Consider the following 18,688-nt stretch of genomic DNA (forward strand, 5'->3'; position numbering starts at 1 on the left):
TTGGGCGTCTACCTCTCTCGGTCAGCCTAGTGCAGACCCTCTCCAGGAGTCCTGACCTAGTTTACAGGCTATCCTTTCAGGCATCCTACCCCTAGCGCTACCTCAAGGTGACTCGGACAGCTATATCCCCTTTCCAGACCCACTAACTCCTCTCAGGTTCCCAGGTTATCCCTGCGGTTCCATCCCAACGCAGCACAAAGTGGCAGCATACACTTTCCCTGTTTCCTAGCGTGTGCCTAGCAAAAGCCTGTCCTGATAATAGATATATATCATCTCAGCAGCGCCTCCAATTGTAACGGGTTTCCCCCCCCCCCCAATCTCACATTGGCCCGGGTACTCTAGCAACCAACCCCCATTACATGTTCGTGTTTGGTGGTGCACCTGTAGGCAACAGGACTCCTGAGTCTCCAGCTTGATGGTGTTAGGGGATGCGTTCAGGACAGGTAGCTGAGGTAGTGGTGCGAGTTCAACTTACATCATGTGCAGTGCCTCCACCTCATCAGGATCTGTGCTTCCGCAGGGAGATGGTCCTGGTGAGGAACTCCTTCTTAGTGGTGACTGCCACTGTTGAGTAATTTCACACTCACACAGTGGGGGTTTCGTTAACAAGGTCATCTTTATTGTAGATTATGATGTAGCAAACTGCCACATGCAGCTGCCGGCTCTAGCCGCACATCTCTTGGTGCTGTCCCTTTGCCAGGTACGCCCTCCCGTATTGAAGTGGGATTCCCTCTTCTCCTAGGGAGATCCTCTCTGTGCCAGGTCCCTGGACACAGAGTGGCTTTGGACAGGCTGATTGGTCAACCTGGACCACTAGTTACTGCACTAGGGTCACAAAGTGTTCCTACAATCCCTTTGCAGGAAAATACAACTTCCCAACAACTTTCCACAGTTGCTGGAACACACTAACTAACTGTGTTGTGCTTTATATACTTCAGGAGGCAGGCGCATCCCTGATGTCACTATCCAGGGACTCAGAGCATACAGCCACTCCCCTCCATACATAGGGCACCTCACCATGGTGTGAGGGAAAACCTCCATAACTACTGCTGGCATACCCGTACTTATCAGGACTTACTGCCAACAGAGAGAAAGTAATATACCATTATTATGCATGGCTATAAATAAAAAAGGCACGAGTGGGTGCAGGGGATGGAGGAGACGCTGACATCAGACCATGGAGGGGGAGGTATGGAAAGGGAGTCATGTGATCAGGCAGAAAGGGAATCCCAATGACATCACGCCCTGATCTGCATACATGACATCACCAGGGGGATGGCTCAGCCTCTGGTGTGTGTCTTGTGGGGGATATTTAAAAGGGAAAAAAGGGGAGGGGCAGATCAGATGGGACTGAGCAGAGAGAGGGGGGACATAGGCAGGAGACGGAGAGAGGGGGGACACAGGCAGGAGACGGAGAGAGGGGGGACACAGGCAGGAGACGGAGAGAGGGGGGACACCAGCAGGAGACGGAGAGAGGGGGGACACCGGCAGGAGACAGAGAGAGGGGGGATACAGGCGAGGGGACAGGGAGTTACACAGAAAGTGGACCCTCCATATAATGCAGGCAGTGGTCAGCGGGGGAGTATCTGGATGTCCTGCTGTTTAACCCTTGGATCACCAGGCTGCGTGAGTACATCTGCTTATATTTAACCAACTGTGTACACACACACACAAACTCACACAGATACACACACACACACACACACACACTCTCTCTCTCTCTCTATAAATTGGCAATTGTCCCTGTTTACAGCTTGTCTCTCTGGCTGGGAAGGGGTTAATCATTGCTCTGCATGTCTCTGGCAGGGAAGGGGTTAATCTTTGCGCTGTGTGTTTCTCTGGTAGGGAAGGGGTTAATCGTTGTTCTGCGGGTCTCTGGCAGGGAAGGGGTTAATCATTGCTCGGCGTGTCTCTGGCAGGGAAGGGGTTAATCATTGCTCTGCGTGTGGCAGGGAAGGGGTTAATCATTGCTCTGCGGGTCTCTGGCAGGGATGGGGTTAATCATTGCTCTGCGTGTCTCTGGCAGGGAAGGGGTTAATCATTGCTCTGTGGCTCTGGCAGGAAAGGTTAATCATTGCACTGCGAGTCCCTCTCTGCACTACTCTTGGGGGGAGGGGGGTACATGTATTTGGGGTTACTGGGGGATGTGATGCATTATAATATAATAATATAATGCACAGTTCCGCAGTCACCTCACATTCTGTCCCTCTAGCGTGTCTTTTAACCCGTTCACCGCTGGAGGGACACATGGGGACTTGCTGACGATGCCTGTCGCAGCGCCTGTGCAGTTACGCACTCCTCTCTCCGTGCCATGCCCCTCTCCTGCCCTCGCCCCCGCACGTTGGGTGGGCTTCGGTATCCAGGTTGCCCTGGTTACTGATCTGGGATTAGGAAGGAGGAGGTGGGATTATATCGCTCATCTCACGCATTGCCAAGCCAGAACCTCTATAACGCTGCACAGCAATGCCCTGCGGCAACACAGGGGTTAAGTGAGAGGCATGTAGCTAGGGTGAGAGTTAACATGTCTGACAGCGCAGAATCAATCTTACATATATATATGTCTGTCTATCATCTCTCGCTCAGTCTCATCTATCATCTGTCTCTCATCTCTATCGTCTCCATCACCTGTCTCTCTCATCTCTATCGTCTCTATCACCTGTCTCTCTCATCTCTATCGTCTCCATCACCTCTCTCTCTCATCTCTATCGTCTCCATCACCTGTCTCTCTCATCTCTATCGTCTCCATCACCTGTCTCTCTCATCTCTATCGTCTCCATCACCTGTCTCTCTCATTTCTATCGTCTCTATCACCTGTCTCTCTCATCTCTATCGTCTCTATCACATGTTTCTCTCATCTCTATCATCTGTCTATATCATCTCTCTCTCATCTCTATCGTTTCTCTCTATCATCTGTCTCTCATCTCTATCGTCTCCATCACCTGTCTCTCTCATCTCTGTCTCTCATCTCTATCATCTGTCTCTCTCATCTCTGTCTCTCATCTCTATCATCTGTCTATATCATCTCTGTCTCTCATCTCTATCATCTGTCTCTATCATCTCTGTCTCTCGAGATATATATATATACCATACGATACCGTTTGAAGCACGAGATCAGGAGACAGCACTCTGGTAAGTTTGATCACAAGTTTTTGTACTGAAAAAGACACATAAACCGACGTTTTTGGGGACCACTGCACCACCTTGAGAAAGGTCCCACTGGGGGACCGAAACGTCGGTTTATGTGTCTTTTTCAATACAAAAACTTGTGATCGAACTTACCAGAGTGCTGTCTCCTGATCTCGTGCTTCAAACGGTATCGTATGGTTTATTATTGCTTTATGGGACAAGCACCCAATTTTTTCTACTTGCAAGTGGAGTGCCGGCTGCTTCTGTGGATTATATATATATAATCTCTCTCTTCTCTCATATCAATCATGTCTTTCTCTATATATATATCAATCATCTCTCTCTATGATCCTATTCTTCAGTGTTGTAGTGATTACTTTAGCTCAGTATTACTCATTTCCAGTGGCAGAAGAGCTTGCACTTTAGTTCTCTCACATTTCCATGGGGCCCCTCGCCCCTGCTTTATGTTTCTCGGACGACTGGAATGTACAACAGGTGAGAAGGATAGAACGGAGCTGGGAAGCAAGGTCAGGATGGGTCAAATATCAGAGGGGAGACACAGAATAAAAACAGCCAATGAGTGTCTCATAGAACAAATAAGAATAAACTCCAGTTAACTATTAAAATGATAGTATTGATGATGATGATGATGAGGTGCTGCCCAAATGCATGACTAGTATGATGAGAATCACATAGAAATTGTGGAAGAAACGAAGCTTCACCCTTGTTTTAGGATAACAGTTTGCCAGAGACTATTTCTTATTATTGCTTAGCTATAGCAAGAGATACATATGTACAGCCAGACCGAAGTCTGATTAACAGAGGCACTGCATCGTGTCCCTTGCACATCTATATTTATATTAAGCAAACCAGGCGTTATCCCGTTATCATATAGTTACCCACATTAGCATATATTCTTGCAGAGCTAAAAGATATAACAAAGTCATCTATATATATATATAGTCTCTCTGCTGGTTTCCGGTATGTTTCTCCCCGCACTGTGCGAGGGAGGAGCAGGAAACCAGTATCCACACTTTCAGCCTTGAAATGAACTAGAGATGACTTTGTTATATCTTTTAGCTCTGCAAGAATATATGCTAATGTGGGTAACTATATGATAACGGGATAACGCCTATATATATATATATATACACACACACACAACTTATAGATATAGTCAGGTAAACAAAAGACGGCTAAGCAATTTGTGAGGTTCAACATTTTCTTGAAACACATACAAGGTGGAAACAGGCTTTTACCCAGAATCCCTTTCTATAGTAGAGCAAGAGATTGAAGTTCTATTCTACATAATGAATGGTATATAAGTTTGATGGCTTTCATATATTTCTTTGTAAATAATATACTGAGACAAAACCTATTTGCACAAAGGGGATGAGGATAAAGCAGAGATGGGAAGCAAGATCAAGGTGGGTCAAATATCCGCAGAGACAGAATAAAAACAGCCAAATAGTGTCTCAATAAATAAGCAGAAACTCTAGTGAACTATTGACAATATCGTATTGATGAGGAGGTGTTGCCCAAATGCATGACTAATATGATGAGAATTACGTAGTAATAGTGTATGCATTCGATGGCTTTCATTTATTTCTTTGTATAGCTCAACCCCATTATAACGCGATCCGCTACAACGCGAATCCGCTTATATCGCGATGCAAGCGTGGCTCCCAATTTCCGTAATTAGGAAGACTTTACAACACGATTATTGTTATCTTAAATACTTTATTGTACAATGCATCCAATTGTACATTATTTCTAACGCGATCCGCTTATAACGCAATGTGATTCTTTGGACCCCAAGCACAGCGTTATAAGGGGGTTGAGCTGTAATTGTTTCTTTCCATCCCGCGGTTTCCCTGATTGGTGAGAGGCAGAATAAATTCTATACTGAGACAAAGCCTATTTGAATTATTTATTGCCGAACCTTTAGCAATATTAATGTGAAAACCTATAATTAAATTCTAAGCTAAGAGCGCTCAAAGTACTGGTGCTACGTGGCAACACATTAAGTGAAAACGTGTAATAAAACTAGAATGTGGAATAATACTGTGGAACAAGGTGGAAGCTTATTTGGCAAAACACAAACTGGTATATGAACCGAGAAAGTCCAGACACGGTGAAATTATTTTCCCAAATTGTTTCTGGAGAAGAGAATGATTGCACAGTGATGTGTATTCAGGGGCTGATTCTTAGGGCGGGCTCAGCCAGCCTAGGGAAGGCTCAGCCAGCCTAGGGGAGGCTCAGCCAGTTTAGGGAAGGCTCAGCCAGTTTAGGGAGGCTCAGCCAGCCTAGGGAAGGCTCAGCCAGCCTAGGGGAGGCGCAGCCAGTTTAGGGAAGGCTCAACCAGTTTAGGGAGGCTCAGCCAGCCTAGGGAAGGCTCAGCCAGCCTAGGGGAGGCTCAGCCAGTTTAGGGAAGGCTCAGCCAGTTTAGGGAGGCTCAGCCAGCCTAGGGAAGGCTCAGCCAGCCTCCAGGGCGGAAAACCACCTGAAAAAAATAAACAACAAAAAGCACAACACCGAGTGTATTATTTTATGTGAAAAATGAAAACCACAAAAACAAGAGGTCTCACACTCGCACACATCCGTTGCTGAGTAAATGACTCCAGTACTGCTGTCCTCTGGAGGGTACACTCCACCCAGCCATCACCGTATTTACTGAGAGCGTTTCTGGTATCTTTGGGGGCATATTTTACCCTGATGAAGTGGTGGCTGTGGCCATAGTAGGCGCGACACACCTTGAAATAGGTTTGCGCGGCTGTCGCCTAGGCGATGTGCCACCTCCATTGACACGCGCGATGGAGAGGCTTCGCCGTGATGTAGCAGCCTGAAAATTTGAGGTTCGCCCTCGTTGGTTTAAAACGGCTCACGTGATGCGGCCATCGCGTGAAAAATCAAATACATTTGTCTCCTCAAAATCCAGCCATATGGCCGGACTGGTTAAAGTAATGAATTTGTTTGTGCCACTTGCGGTGTCGCGTGCACTATGGCCACGGCCTTAGCTGCTATGAAACTCGTGGGACAGGCAGGGTTGGTTGGCCAAAGATGCCAGACGCCAGCGGGAGGAAGCTTGCGTTGCTGTTTGCAGGGGCAAGGTAAGAGGAATTGGGTGCGGAAGGCTGAACTAACATCCAACGCGTTTCGTAGCAGCTAAGGCTACTTCATCAGGGTCATATGCCCCCAAAGACGCCAGACGCTGACCCAGGAACGCCTTCAGGTGATTGCTGGGCGGAGTGTACCCTCCAGAGGACAGCAGTACTGGAGTCATTTACAAGGATGTTTGTGAGTGTGACACCGCCTTTTCTTTTTTGGATATTAAATATTGCGCTAGTTTGTGCTATTTTGTGTTTTTCAGATGACTTTAGAAACACGGCATTGGACGGGCGTTTAACTCCTTATACAAACCCCTAGTGGATTGGGTGTGTTAGCTCCCAGACTGACGATTCTTTGGTTATTGGTAATAATACAGAGAGAGTATCCATCTCCGACGCTCGCTGCGTTCAAACTCTGAACATGACAAAAGTGCAGATGACTGGGGTCACCTAACGTGGCATTGATCACCCCAAATCTGGTGACAAATCCCGGGGGGGGGAGGGGGGATTTCTGTGCGTTTGCCAACGGGAAGCCTGGGCTAATAAGTGAAATAAAACGATTTGGTTCCTAGCCACGGATTGATTCTTGGCCACAGATTCTCGACCACTTATTGGCTCTGTGCTTTGGCCCTCAGACGGTGATATGACACTGAACAAGAGAGAGAAGTTGGGGGGGCTGCAGCAGCACCGTGGCAGCCTCCCCCTCCCCTCGGAGCAGCGTCGGCGTGGCAGTATGCCTGTACCCTACAAGCACCAGTTGCGCCGAGCGCCGGCGGTTGACGAGCTGGACTGGCCGAGTGTTCACTCCGGCTCATCGGACTCTGTGGGGTCTTCCGAAAGCTGCCCGGACCCTGGGGTCTATAAAGTGATGCTGGTGGGGGACAGCGGGGTGGGGAAGACCACCCTGGCCAGGATCTTTGGGGGGCTGGAGGACAGCTTCCCCCATGAGGCAGAACATCCAGGTGACTCTAGGAGTGGGGTCTACAGGGGAGGGGGGAGATGAGTGTCGGGATTGAGGGTCACCACGTCACTCTTTCCCCCTCCACAGAGGACACCTATGAGAGGCACCTGCTCGTGGATGGAGAGAAGGCCACGCTGGTTGTGTATGACATCTGGGAACCGGTGAGGCAGAGCACTTCTCACTTCCCTGTCTCACTCACACTCACTTCTCACACTCACCCCTTTTCCCGTCTCACCCACACTCCCTTCTCACACTAACCCCATTCCCCCTGTCTCACACACTCACTTCTCACACTCACCCCATTCCCCCTGTCTCACCCACACTCACTTCTCACTCAACCCTTCCCCGTCTCACTTCTATTACTCACCCTTCCCCGTCTCACCCACACTCACTTCTATTACTCACCCCTTCCCCCTGTCTCACCCACACTCACTTCTCACACTCACCCCTACCCCATCTCACCCACACTCACTTCTATTACTCACCTCTTCCCCCTGTCTAACCCACTCACTTCTCACACTCACCCCTTCCCCGTCTCACTCACACTCACTATTACTCACCCCTTCCCCCTGTCTCACACACTCACTTCTCACACTCACCCCTTCCCCCTGTCTCACCCACTCACACCTTCCCCCTGTCTCACCCACACTCACTTCTCACACTCACCCCTTTCCCCTGTCTCACCCACACTCACTTCTCACGTTCACCCCCTCCCCCCTGTCTCATCCACACTCACTTCTCACACTCATCCCCTTCCCCCTATCTCACCCACACTCACTTCTATTACTCACCCTTCTCCCTGTCTCACCCACACTCACTTCTATTACTCACCCTTCCCCGTCTCACCCACACTCACTTCTCATGCTCACCCCTTCCCCCTGTCTCACCCACACTCACTTCTATTACTCACCCTTCCCCGTCTCACCCACACTCACCCCTTCCCCCTGTCTCACCCACTCACTTCTCACTCACCCCCTTCCCTCTGTCTCACCCACACTCACCCCCTTTCTCCTGTCTCACAAAAATTCGCCCCCCCGTTTCTGTCTCACCCACACACCCCTCAAACTCACCCCAATCTCACCTACACTCCTCCCCTCCTCCATCTCACACACACACCCCTCTCACATTCATCACCCCCCCCATCTCACCGCCACACCCCTCACATTCAGCCCCCCTCCTCGGTTTCACCCACACTCAACCCCCATCTCACCTGCAAACACTCCTCACACTCACTCCCGTCTCACCCACACTCAGCCCCTGTCCCTGTCTCACCCACAAGCCCCTCACACCCCCATTCCCTGTCTCACCCACATTAAGCCCCCTCCCCCATCTCATCCACACACCTTTCACACTCACCCGTTTCACCCACACTCAGCCCGTCCTTGTCTCACCTACACGCCCCTCACACCCACATTCCCCGTCTCACCCACATTAAGCCCCCTCCCCCATCTCACCCACACACACCCCCATCTCCCTAACATACCCCTCACAGTCACTCCCATCCCCCGTCTCACCCACACTCAGCCCACCTGCCCCATCTCACCCACACTCAGACCCCCTCCCCAATCTCACTCACACACACCCCTTACACTCAGCCCCCGTCTCCCCAACACACCCCTCACACTTGTCCTTCATCCCCCTCTCACAGTCCGATCCGCAGGGGGGGATGGATGGTACACACGTCACTGACCCGTCCCCCCCTCTCACAGTCCGACCCGCAGGGGGGGTGGGTGGGACACACACTGACCCGTCCCCCCCTCAGTCCGACCCGCAGGGGGGGATGGGTGGGACACACTGACCCGTCCCCCCCTCTCACAGTCCGACCCGCAGGGGGGATGGGTGGGACACACACTGACCCGTCCCCCCCTCTCACAGTCCAACCCGCAGGGGGGATGGGTGGGACACACACTGACCCGTCCCCCCCTCACAGTCCGACCCGCAGGGGGGATGGGTGGGACACACACTGACCCGTCCCCCCCTCTCACAGTCCGACCCGCAGGGGGGATGGGTGGGACACACACTGACCCGTCCCCCCCTCACAGTCCGACCCGCAGGGGGGATGGGTGGGACACACACTGACCCATCCCCCCCTCTCACAGTCCGACCCGCAGGGGGGATGGGTGGGACACACACTGACCCGTCCCCCCCTCACAGTCTGACCCGCAGGGGGGATGGACGCAGGACGGCTGCCTGCAGATGGGGGGCGCGTATCTCCTTGTGTTCTCAGTGACGGACCGAAGCAGCTTCCAGCGTCTCCCCGGCCTGCTCCTCCGCCTGCGCACGGCGCGCCCGCACGCCCACCTACCCATCATCCTCGTGGGCAACAAGGGCGACCTGGCGCGGTCCCGCGAGGTTAGCGCGGAAGGTACGGCAACCCTGAGCTCTGACCTCAAGAGCTTACACTCCGTGCGAGGGGAGAGAGATGGGGCGCCACACGCAGCTAGGAATGATCTCCCACTATAAAGACCAGCGCCCAAATTACGAGGCTGCTCCTCCCCCTCCTTTTTCTGGGGTTTCATTCAGGATATGGGAGGCTTTCTCAGGGGCGCTCTCGCTGACTCTCACAGAGGGGCACTCTCCCTGATGGTCTCTCTCTCTGGCGTTCTCTCTCTCTCACACAGAGGGGCACTCTCTCCCTGACTGTGTCTCTCTGATTTGTATCTCCTATACAGGGTCTGTCTCTCTCACACAGAGGGGCGCTCTCTTGCCGTGATGATATGCTGTCTCTCTCTCTCACACAGAGGGGCGCTCTCTTGCCGTGATGATGAGCTGTCTCTCTCTCTCTCACACAGAGGGGCGGTCTCTGGCCGTGATGATGAGCTGCCTCTCTCTCTCACACAGAGGGGCGCTCTCTTGCCGTGATGATGAGCTGTCTCTCTCTCTCTCTCACACAGAGGGGCGCTCTCTTGCCGTGATGATGAGCTGTCTCTCTCTCACACAGAGGGGCGCTCTCTTGCCGTGATGATGAGCTGTCTCTCTCTCACAGAGGGGCGCTCTCTTGCCGTGATGATGAGCTGTCTCTCTCTCTCACAGAGGGGCGCTCTCTTGCCGTGATGATGAGCTGTCTCTCTCTCTCACACAGAGGGGCGCTCTCTGGCCGTGATGATGAGCTGTCTCTCTCTCTCTCACACAGAGGGGCGCTCTCTTGCCGTGATGATGAGCTGTCTCTCTCTCTCTCACACAGAGGGGCGCTCTCTGGCCGTGATGATGAGCTGTCTCTCTCTCACACAGAGGGGCGCTCTCTTGCCGTGATGATGAGCTGTCTCTCTCACACAGAGGGGCGCTCTCTTGCCGTGATGATGAGCTGTCTCTCTCTCACACAGAGGGGCGCTCTCTTGCCGTGATGATGAGCTGTCTCTCTCTCTCTCACACTGAGGGGCGCTCTCTTGCCATGATGATGAGCTGTCTCTCTCTCACACAGAGGGGCGCTCTCTTGCCGTGATGATGAGCTGTCTCTCTCTCTCTCTCACAGAGGGGCGCTCTCTTGCCGTGATGATGAGCTGTCTCTCTCTCTCTCTCACAGAGGGGCGCTCTCTTGCCGTGATGATGAGCTGTCTCTCTCTCTCACACAGAGGGGCGCTCTCTTGCCGTGATGATGAGCTGTCTCTCTCTCTCTCTCACAGAGGGGCGCTCTCTTGCCGTGATGATGAGCTGTCTCTCTCTCTCTCACACAGAGGGGCGCTCTCTTGCCGTGATGATGAGCTGTCTCTCTCTCTCAAACAGAGGGGCGCTCTCTTGCCGTGATGATGAGCTGTCTCTCTCTCTCACACAGAGGGGCGCTCTCTTGCCGTGATGATGAGCTGTCTCTCTCTCTCACACAGAGGGGCGCTCTCTTGCCGTGATGATGAGCTGTCTCTCTCTCTCTCACACAGAGGGGCGCTCTCTTGCCGTGATGATGAGCTGTCTCTCTCTCACACACAGAGGGGCGCTCTCTGGCCGTGATGATGAGCTGTCTCTCTCTCTCACACAGAGGGGCGCTCTCTTGCCGTGATGATGAGCTGTCTCTCTCTCACACACAGAGGGGCGCTCTCTTGCCGTGATGATGAGCTGTCTCTCTCTCTCTCTCTCACACAGAGGGGCGCTCTCTGGCCGTGATGATGAGCTGTCTCTCTCTCTCACACAGAGGGGCGCTCTCTTGCCGTGATGATGAGCTGTCTCTCTCTCTCACACAGAGGGGCGCTCTCTTGCCGTGATGATGAGCTGTCTCTCTCTCTCTCACACAGAGGGGCGCTCTCTGGCCGTGATGATGAGCTGTCTCTCTCTCTCACCCAGAGGGGCGCTCTCTTGCCGTGATGATGAGCTGTCTCTCTCTCTCACAGAGGGGCGCTCTCTTGCCGTGATGATGAGCTGTCTCTCTCTCTCTCTCACAGAGGGGCGCTCTCTTGCCGTGATGATGAGCTGTCTCTCTCTCTCTCTCACAGAGGGGCGCTCTCTTGCCGTGATGATGAGCTGTCTCTCTCTCTCACAGAGGGGCGCTCTCTTGCCGTGATGATGAGCTGTCTCTCTCTCTCACACAGAGGGGCGCTCTCTGGCCGTGATGATGAGCTGTCTCTCTCTCTCTCACACAGAGGGGCGCTCTCTTGCCGTGATGATGAGCTGTCTCTCTCTCTCTCACACAGAGGGGCGCTCTCTGGCCGTGATGATGAGCTGTCTCTCTCTCACACAGAGGGGCGCTCTCTGGCCGTGATGATGAGCTGTCTCTCTCTCTCACACAGAGGGGCGCTCTCTTGCCGTGATGATGAGCTGTCTCTCTCTCTCACACAGAGGGGCGCTCTCTTGCCGTGATGATGAGCTGTCTCTCTCTCTCACACAGAGGGGCGCTCTCTTGCCGTGATGATGAGCTGTCTCTCTCTCTCACACAGAGGGGCGCTCTCTGGCCGTGATGATGAGCTGTCTCTCTCTCACACAGAGGGGCGCTCTCTGGCCGTGATGATGAGCTGTCTCTCTCTCACACAGAGGGGCGCTCTCTTGCCGTGATGATGAGCTGTCTCTCTCTCTCTCACACAGAGGGGCGCTCTCTTGCCGTGATGATGAGCTGTCTCTCTCTCTCTCACAGAGGGGCGCTCTCTTGCCGTGATGATGAGCTGTCTCTCTCTCTCTCACACAGAGGGGCGCTCTCTTGCCGTGATGATGAGCTGTCTCTCTCTCTCACACAGAGGGGCGCTCTCTTGCCGTGATGATGAGCTGTCTCTCTCTCTCTCACACAGAGGGGCGCTCTCTTGCCGTGATGATGAGCTGTCTCTCTCTCTCTCACAGAGGGGCGCTCTCTTGCCGTGATGATGAGCTGTCTCTCTCTCACACACAGAGGGGCGCTCTCTTGCCGTGATGATGAGCTGTCTCTCTCTCTCTCACACAGAGGGGCGCTCTCTGGCCGTGATGATGAGCTGTCTCTCTCTCACAGAGGGGCGCTCTCTTGCCGTGATGATGAGCTGTCTCTCTCTCACACACAGAGGGGCGCTCTCTTGCCGTGATGATGAGCTGTCTCTCTCTCTCACACACAGAGGGGCGCTCTCTGGCCGTGATGATGAGCTGTCTCTCTCTCTCACACAGAGGGGCGGTCTCTGGCTGTGATGATGAGCTGTCTCTCTCTCTCTCTCACAGAGGGGCGCTCTCTTGCCGTGATGATGAGCTGTCTCTCTCTCTCACACAGAGGGGCGCTCTCTTGCCGTGATGATGAGCTGTCTCTCTCTCTCTCTCACAGAGGGGCGCTCTCTTGCCGTGATGATGAGCTGTCTCTCTCTCACACACAGGGGCGCTCTCTTGCCATGATGATGAGCTGTCTCTCTCTCACACAGAGGGGCGCTCTCTTGCCGTGATGATGAGCTGTCTCTCTCTCTCTCTCACAGAGGGGCGCTCTCTTGCCGTGATGATGAGCTGTCTCTCTCTCACACACAGGGGCGCTCTCTTGCCGTGATGATGAGCTGTCTCTCTCACACAGAGGGGCGCTCTCTTGCCGTGATGATGAGCTGTCTCTCTCTCTCACACAGAGGGGCGCTCTCTTGCCATGATGATGAGCTGTCTCTCTCTCTCTCACAGAGGGGCGCTCTCTGGCCGTGATGATGAGCTGTCTCTCTCTCTCTCACACAGAGGGGCGCTCTCTTGCCGTGATGATGAGCTGTCTCTCTCTCTCTCACACAGAGGGGCGCTCTCTTGCCGTGATGATGAGCTGTCTCTCTCTCTCACACAGAGGGGCGCTCTCTTGCCGTGATGATGAGCTGTCTCTCTCACACAGAGGGGCGCTCTCTTGCCGTGATGATGAGCTGTCTCTCTCACACAGAGGGGCGCTCTCTTGCCGTGATGATGAGCTGTCTCTCTCTCTCTCTCACACAGAGGGGCGCTCTCTTGCCGTGATGATGAGCTGTCTCTCTCTCTCTCTCACACAGAGGGGCGCTCTCTGGCCGTGATGATGAGCTGTCTCTCTCACACACAGAGGGGCGCTCTCTGGCCGTGATGATGAGCTGTCTCTCTCTCTCTCACAGAGGGGCGCTCTCTTGCCGTGATGATGAGCTGTCTCTTTCTCTCACACAGAGGGGCGCTCTCTTGCCGTGATGATGAGCTGTCTCTCTCTCACACAGAGGGGTGCTCTCTGGCCGTGATGATGAGCTGTCTCTCTCTCTCACACAGAGGGGCGCTCTCTTGCCGTGATGATGAGCTGTCTCTCTCTCTCTCACACAGAGGGGCGCTCTCTTGCCGTGATGATGAGCTGTCTCTCTCTCTCTCACACAGAGGGGCGCTCTCTTGCCGTGATGATGAGCTGTCTCTCTCTCTCTCACACAGAGGGGCGCTCTCTTGCCATGATGATGAGCTGTCTCTCTCTCTCTCACAGAGGGGCGCTCTCTTGCCGTGATGATGAGCTGTCTCTCTCTCTCACACAGAGGGGCGCTCTCTGGCCGTGATGATGAGCTGTCTCTCTCTCTCACACAGAGGGGCGCTCTCTTGCCGTGATGATGAGCTGTCTCTCTCTCTCTCTCACACAGAGGGGCGCTCTCTTGCCGTGATGATGAGCTGTCTCTCTCTCTCACACAGAGGGGCGCTCTCTTGCCGTGATGATGAGCTGTCTCTCTCTCTCTCACACAGAGGGGCGCTCTCTTGCCGTGATGATGAGCTGTCTCTCTCTCTCTCACACAGAGGGGCGCTCTCTTGCCGTGATGATGAGCTGTCTCTCTCTCTCACACAGAGGGGCGCTCTCTTGCCGTGATGATGAGCTGTCTCTCTCTCTCACACACAGAGGGGCGCTCTCTGGCCGTGATGATGAGCTGTCTCTCTCTCTCACACAGAGGGGCGCTCTCTTGCCGTGATGATGAGCTGTCTCTCTCTCTCTCACACAGAGGGGCGCTCTCTGGCCGTGATGATGAGCTGTCTCTCTCTCTCACACAGAGGGGCGCTCTCTTGCCATGATGATGAGCTGTCTCTCTCTCTCACACAGAGGGGCGCTCTCTTGCCGTGATGATGAGCTGTCTCTCTCACACAGAGGGGCGCTCTCTTGCCGTGATGATGAGCTGTCTCTCTCTCACACAGAGGGGCGCTCTCTTGCCGTGATGATGAGCTGTCTCTCTCTCTCTCACAGAGGGGCGCTCTCTTGCCGTGATGATGAGCTGTCTCTTTCTCTCACACAGAGGGGCGCTCTCTTGCCGTGATGATGAGCTGTCTCTCTCTCACACAGAGGGGCGGTCTCTGCCTGTGATGATGAGCTGTCTCTCTCTCACAGAGGGGCGCTCTCTTGCCGTGATGATGAGCTGTCTCTCTCTCTCACACAGAGGGGCGCTCTCTATGCGTGATGATGAGCTGTCTCTCTCTCTCTCACAGAGGGGCGCTCTCTTGCCGTGATGATGAGCTGTCTCTCTCTCTCTCTCACAGAGGGGCGCTCTCTTGCCGTGATGATGAGCTGTCTCTCTCTCTCACACAGAGGGGCGCTCTCTTGCCGTGATGATGAGCTGTCTCTCTCTCTCTCTCACAGAGGGGCGCTCTCTTGCCGTGATGATGAGCTGTCTCTCTCTCTCACACAGAGGGGCGCTCTCTTGCCGTGATGATGAGCTGTCTCTCTCTCTCTCACACAGAGGGGCGCTCTCTTGCCGTGATGATGAGCTGTCTCTCTCTCTCTCACACAGAGGGGCGCTCTCTTGCCGTGATGATGAGCTGTCTCTCTCTCTCTCTCACACAGAGGGGCGCTCTCTTGCCGTGATGATGAGCTGTCTCTCTCTCTCACACAGAGGGGCGCTCTCTTGCCGTGATGGTGAGCTGTCTCTCTCTCTCTCACACAGAGGGGCGCTCTCTTGCCGTGATGATGAGCTGTCTCTCTCTCTCACACAGAGGGGCGCTCTCTTGCCATGATGATGAGCTGTCTCTCTCTCTCTCACAGAGGGGCGCTCTCTGGCCGTGATGATGAGCTGTCTCTCTCTCTCTCTCTCACACAGAGGGGCGCTCTCTTGCCATGATGATGAGCTGTCTCTCTCTCTCACACAGAGGGGCGCTCTCTTGCCATGATGATGAGCTGTCTCTCTCTCTCTCACAGAGGGGCGCTCTCTTACCGTGATGATGAGCTGTCTCTCTCTCTCACACAGAGGGGCGCTCTCTTGACGTGATGATGAGCTGTCTCTCTCTCTCTCTCTCACACAGAGGGGCGCTCTCTTGCCATGATGATGAGCTGTCTCTCTCTCTCTCTCACAGAGGGGCGCTCTCTTGCCGTGATGATGAGCTGTCTCTCTCTCTCACACAGAGGGGCGCTCTCTTGCCGTGATGATGAGCTGTCTCTCTCTCTCACACAGAGGGGCGCTCTCTTGCCGTGATGATGAGCTGTCTCTCTCTCTCACACAGAGGGGCGCTCTCTTGCCGTGATGATGAGCTGTCTCTCTCTCACACAGAGGGGCGCTCTCTTGCCGTGATGATGAGCTGTCTCTCTCTCACACAGAGGGGCGCTCTCTTGCCGTGATGATGAGCTGTCTCTCTCTCACACAGAGGGGCGCTCTCTTGCCGTGATGATGAGCTGTCTCTCTCTCACACAGAGGGGCGCTCTCTTGCCGTGATGATGAGCTGTCTCTCTCTCTCACACAGAGGGGCGCTCTCTTGCCGTGATGATGAGCTGTCTCTCTCTCTCACACAGAGGGGCGCTCTCTTGCCGTGATGATGAGCTGTCTCTCTCTCTCACACAGAGGGGCGCTCTCTTGCCATGATGATGAGCTGTCTCTCTCTCTCTCACAGAGGGGCGCTCTCTTACCGTGATGATGAGCTGTCTCTCTCTCTCTCTCTCACACAGAGGGGCGCTCTCTTGCCATGATGATGAGCTGTCTCTCTCTCTCACACAGAGGGGCGCTCTCTTGCCATGATGATGAGCTGTCTCTCTCTCTCTCACAGAGGGGCGCTCTCTTACCGTGATGATGAGCTGTCTCTCTCTCTCTCACACAGAGGGGCGCTCTCTTGACGTGATGATGAGCTGTCTCTCTCTCTCTCTCTCTCACACAGAGGGGCGCTCTCTTGCCATGATGATGAGCTGTCTCTCTCTCTCTCTCACAGAGGGGCGCTCTCTTGCCGTGATGATGAGCTGTCTCTCTCTCTCACACAGGGGCGCTCTCTTGCCGTGATGATGAGCTGTCTCTCTCTCACACAGAGGGGCGCTCTCTTGCCGTGATGATGAGCTGTCTCTCTCACACAGAGGGGCGCTCTCTTGCCGTGATGATGAGCTGTCTCTCTCTCTCACACAGAGGGGCGCTCTCTTGCCGTGATGATGAGCTGTCTCTCTCTCTCACACAGAGGGGCGCTCTCTTGCCGTGATGATGAGCTGTCTCTCTCTCACACAGAGGGGCGCTCTCTTGCCGTGATGATGAGCTGTCTCTCTCTCTCACACAGAGGGGCGCTCTCTTGCCGTGATGATGAGCTGTCTCTCTCTCTCTCACACAGAGGGGCGCTCTCTTGCCGTGATGATGAGCTGTCTCTCTCTCTCTCACACAGAGGGGCGCTCTCTTGCCGTGATGATGAGCTGTCTCTCTCTCTCACAGAGGGGCGCTCTCTTGCCGTGATGATGAGCTGTCTCTCTCTCTCACACAGAGGGGCGCTCTCTTGCAGTGATGATGAGCTGTCTCTCTCTCTCACACAGAGGGGCGCTCTCTTGCCGTGATGATGAGCTGTAAGTACACGGAGACATCGGCCGCTCTGCACCACAACACGCAGCCACTGTTGGAGGGAGTAGTGAGACAGATCCGCCTGCGGAGGGAGGAGGTACAGAGGAGCCCACGGGGAGAGGGGACACTGAACCCCCCTCACTCCTCACCCCGAGCCGCAGGGAGAGTCTCACCAAGAAGGCACGTCGCCTCCTGCAGGGGCTGATGGGAAAGCACCGTGGCTTCTTCAAACAGCGGTCAAAGTCCTGCCACGACCTGTCTGTGCTGTGACCACGTGACCACTTCCACAAACTGACCACGTGAGCCTGGGGCATCAAGGTCTGACCATCTCCAGAAACTGACCACGTGAGCCTGGGGCATCAAGGTCTGACCATGTGGCCATGTGACCACCTCCACAAACTGACCACGTGAGCCTGGGGCCCCAAGGATGGGCCCAGGCAAAGGCCACACGCTGACTACGTGTGTCTCTGGATTTGGAGCACCACAGATTTGTCAAGAGCCACAAAATGACCACGTGAATGCTGTCTCGGGGCGGGGGCCACAAACGGACCACGTGGCCGCTCGAGAGCCTGAGATTCTTTACACATGTGGCCTCAACCAGCTGCCTTTTACTTGCTCATCCCCCCTCCCCAGCATGCACCTCCCCGCCCTCCCCCACTGCCCCTCCCCTGCTGCCCAGCGAGCACCTCCCCCGCCCTTCCCCACTGCCCAGCGTGCACCTCCCCCGCCTTCCCCCACTGCCCAGCGTGCACCTCCCCCGCACCCCCCCCACTGCCCAGCATGCACCTCCCCCGCCCCCCCCACTGCCCAGCATGCACCTCCCCACCTCCCCCACTGCCCAGCATGCACCTCCCCCGCACCCCCCACTGCCCAGCGTGCACCTCCCCTGCCCTCCCCCCACTGCCCAGCGTGCACCTCCCCTGCCCTCCCCCCACTGCCCAGCGTGCACCTCCCCTGCCCTCCCCCCACTGCCCAGCGTGCGCCCCCCCTCACTGCCCAGCGTGCGCCCCCCCTCACTGCCCAGCGTGCGCCTCCCCTCACTGCCCAGCGTGCGCCTCCCCTCACTGCCCAGCGTGGGCCTCCCCCCTCACTGCCAGCGTGCGCCTCCCCTCACTGCCAGCGTGCGCCTCCCCTCACTGCCCAGCGTGCGCCTCCCCCTCACTGCCCAGCGTGCGCCTCCCCCTCACTGCCCAGCGTGCGCCTCCCCCTCACTGCCAGCGTGCGCCTCCCCCCTCACTGCCCAGCGTGCGCCTCCCCTCACTGCCAGCGTGCGCCTCCCCTCACTGCCCAGCGTGCGCCTCCCCCTCACTGCCCAGCGTGCGCCTCCCCCTCACTGCCCAGCGTGCGCCTCCCCCTCACTGCCCAGCGTGCGCCTCCCC

General features: G+C 54.9%; 1 protein-coding gene across 1 annotated transcript; it reads left to right on the plus strand.

Moving 5' to 3' along the window:
• The first annotated feature begins 1,460 nt into the window (after positions 1–1,460).
• REM2 (RRAD and GEM like GTPase 2) lies at positions 1,461–18,268 on the plus strand. Its single transcript, XM_075569096.1, is given in 6 exon segments — positions 1,461–1,626; positions 6,869–7,195; positions 7,282–7,355; positions 9,349–9,559; positions 17,285–17,403; positions 17,406–18,268. Coding segments are annotated over 5 exon segments (897 nt in total). The 5' UTR covers positions 1,461–1,626; positions 6,869–6,876; the 3' UTR covers positions 17,580–18,268.
• The last annotated feature ends 420 nt before the right edge of the window (positions 18,269–18,688 follow it).

This window comes from Ascaphus truei, chromosome 13 (assembly GCF_040206685.1).
Source record: "Ascaphus truei isolate aAscTru1 chromosome 13, aAscTru1.hap1, whole genome shotgun sequence".
NCBI classification, from domain to species: domain Eukaryota; kingdom Metazoa; phylum Chordata; class Amphibia; order Anura; family Ascaphidae; genus Ascaphus; species Ascaphus truei.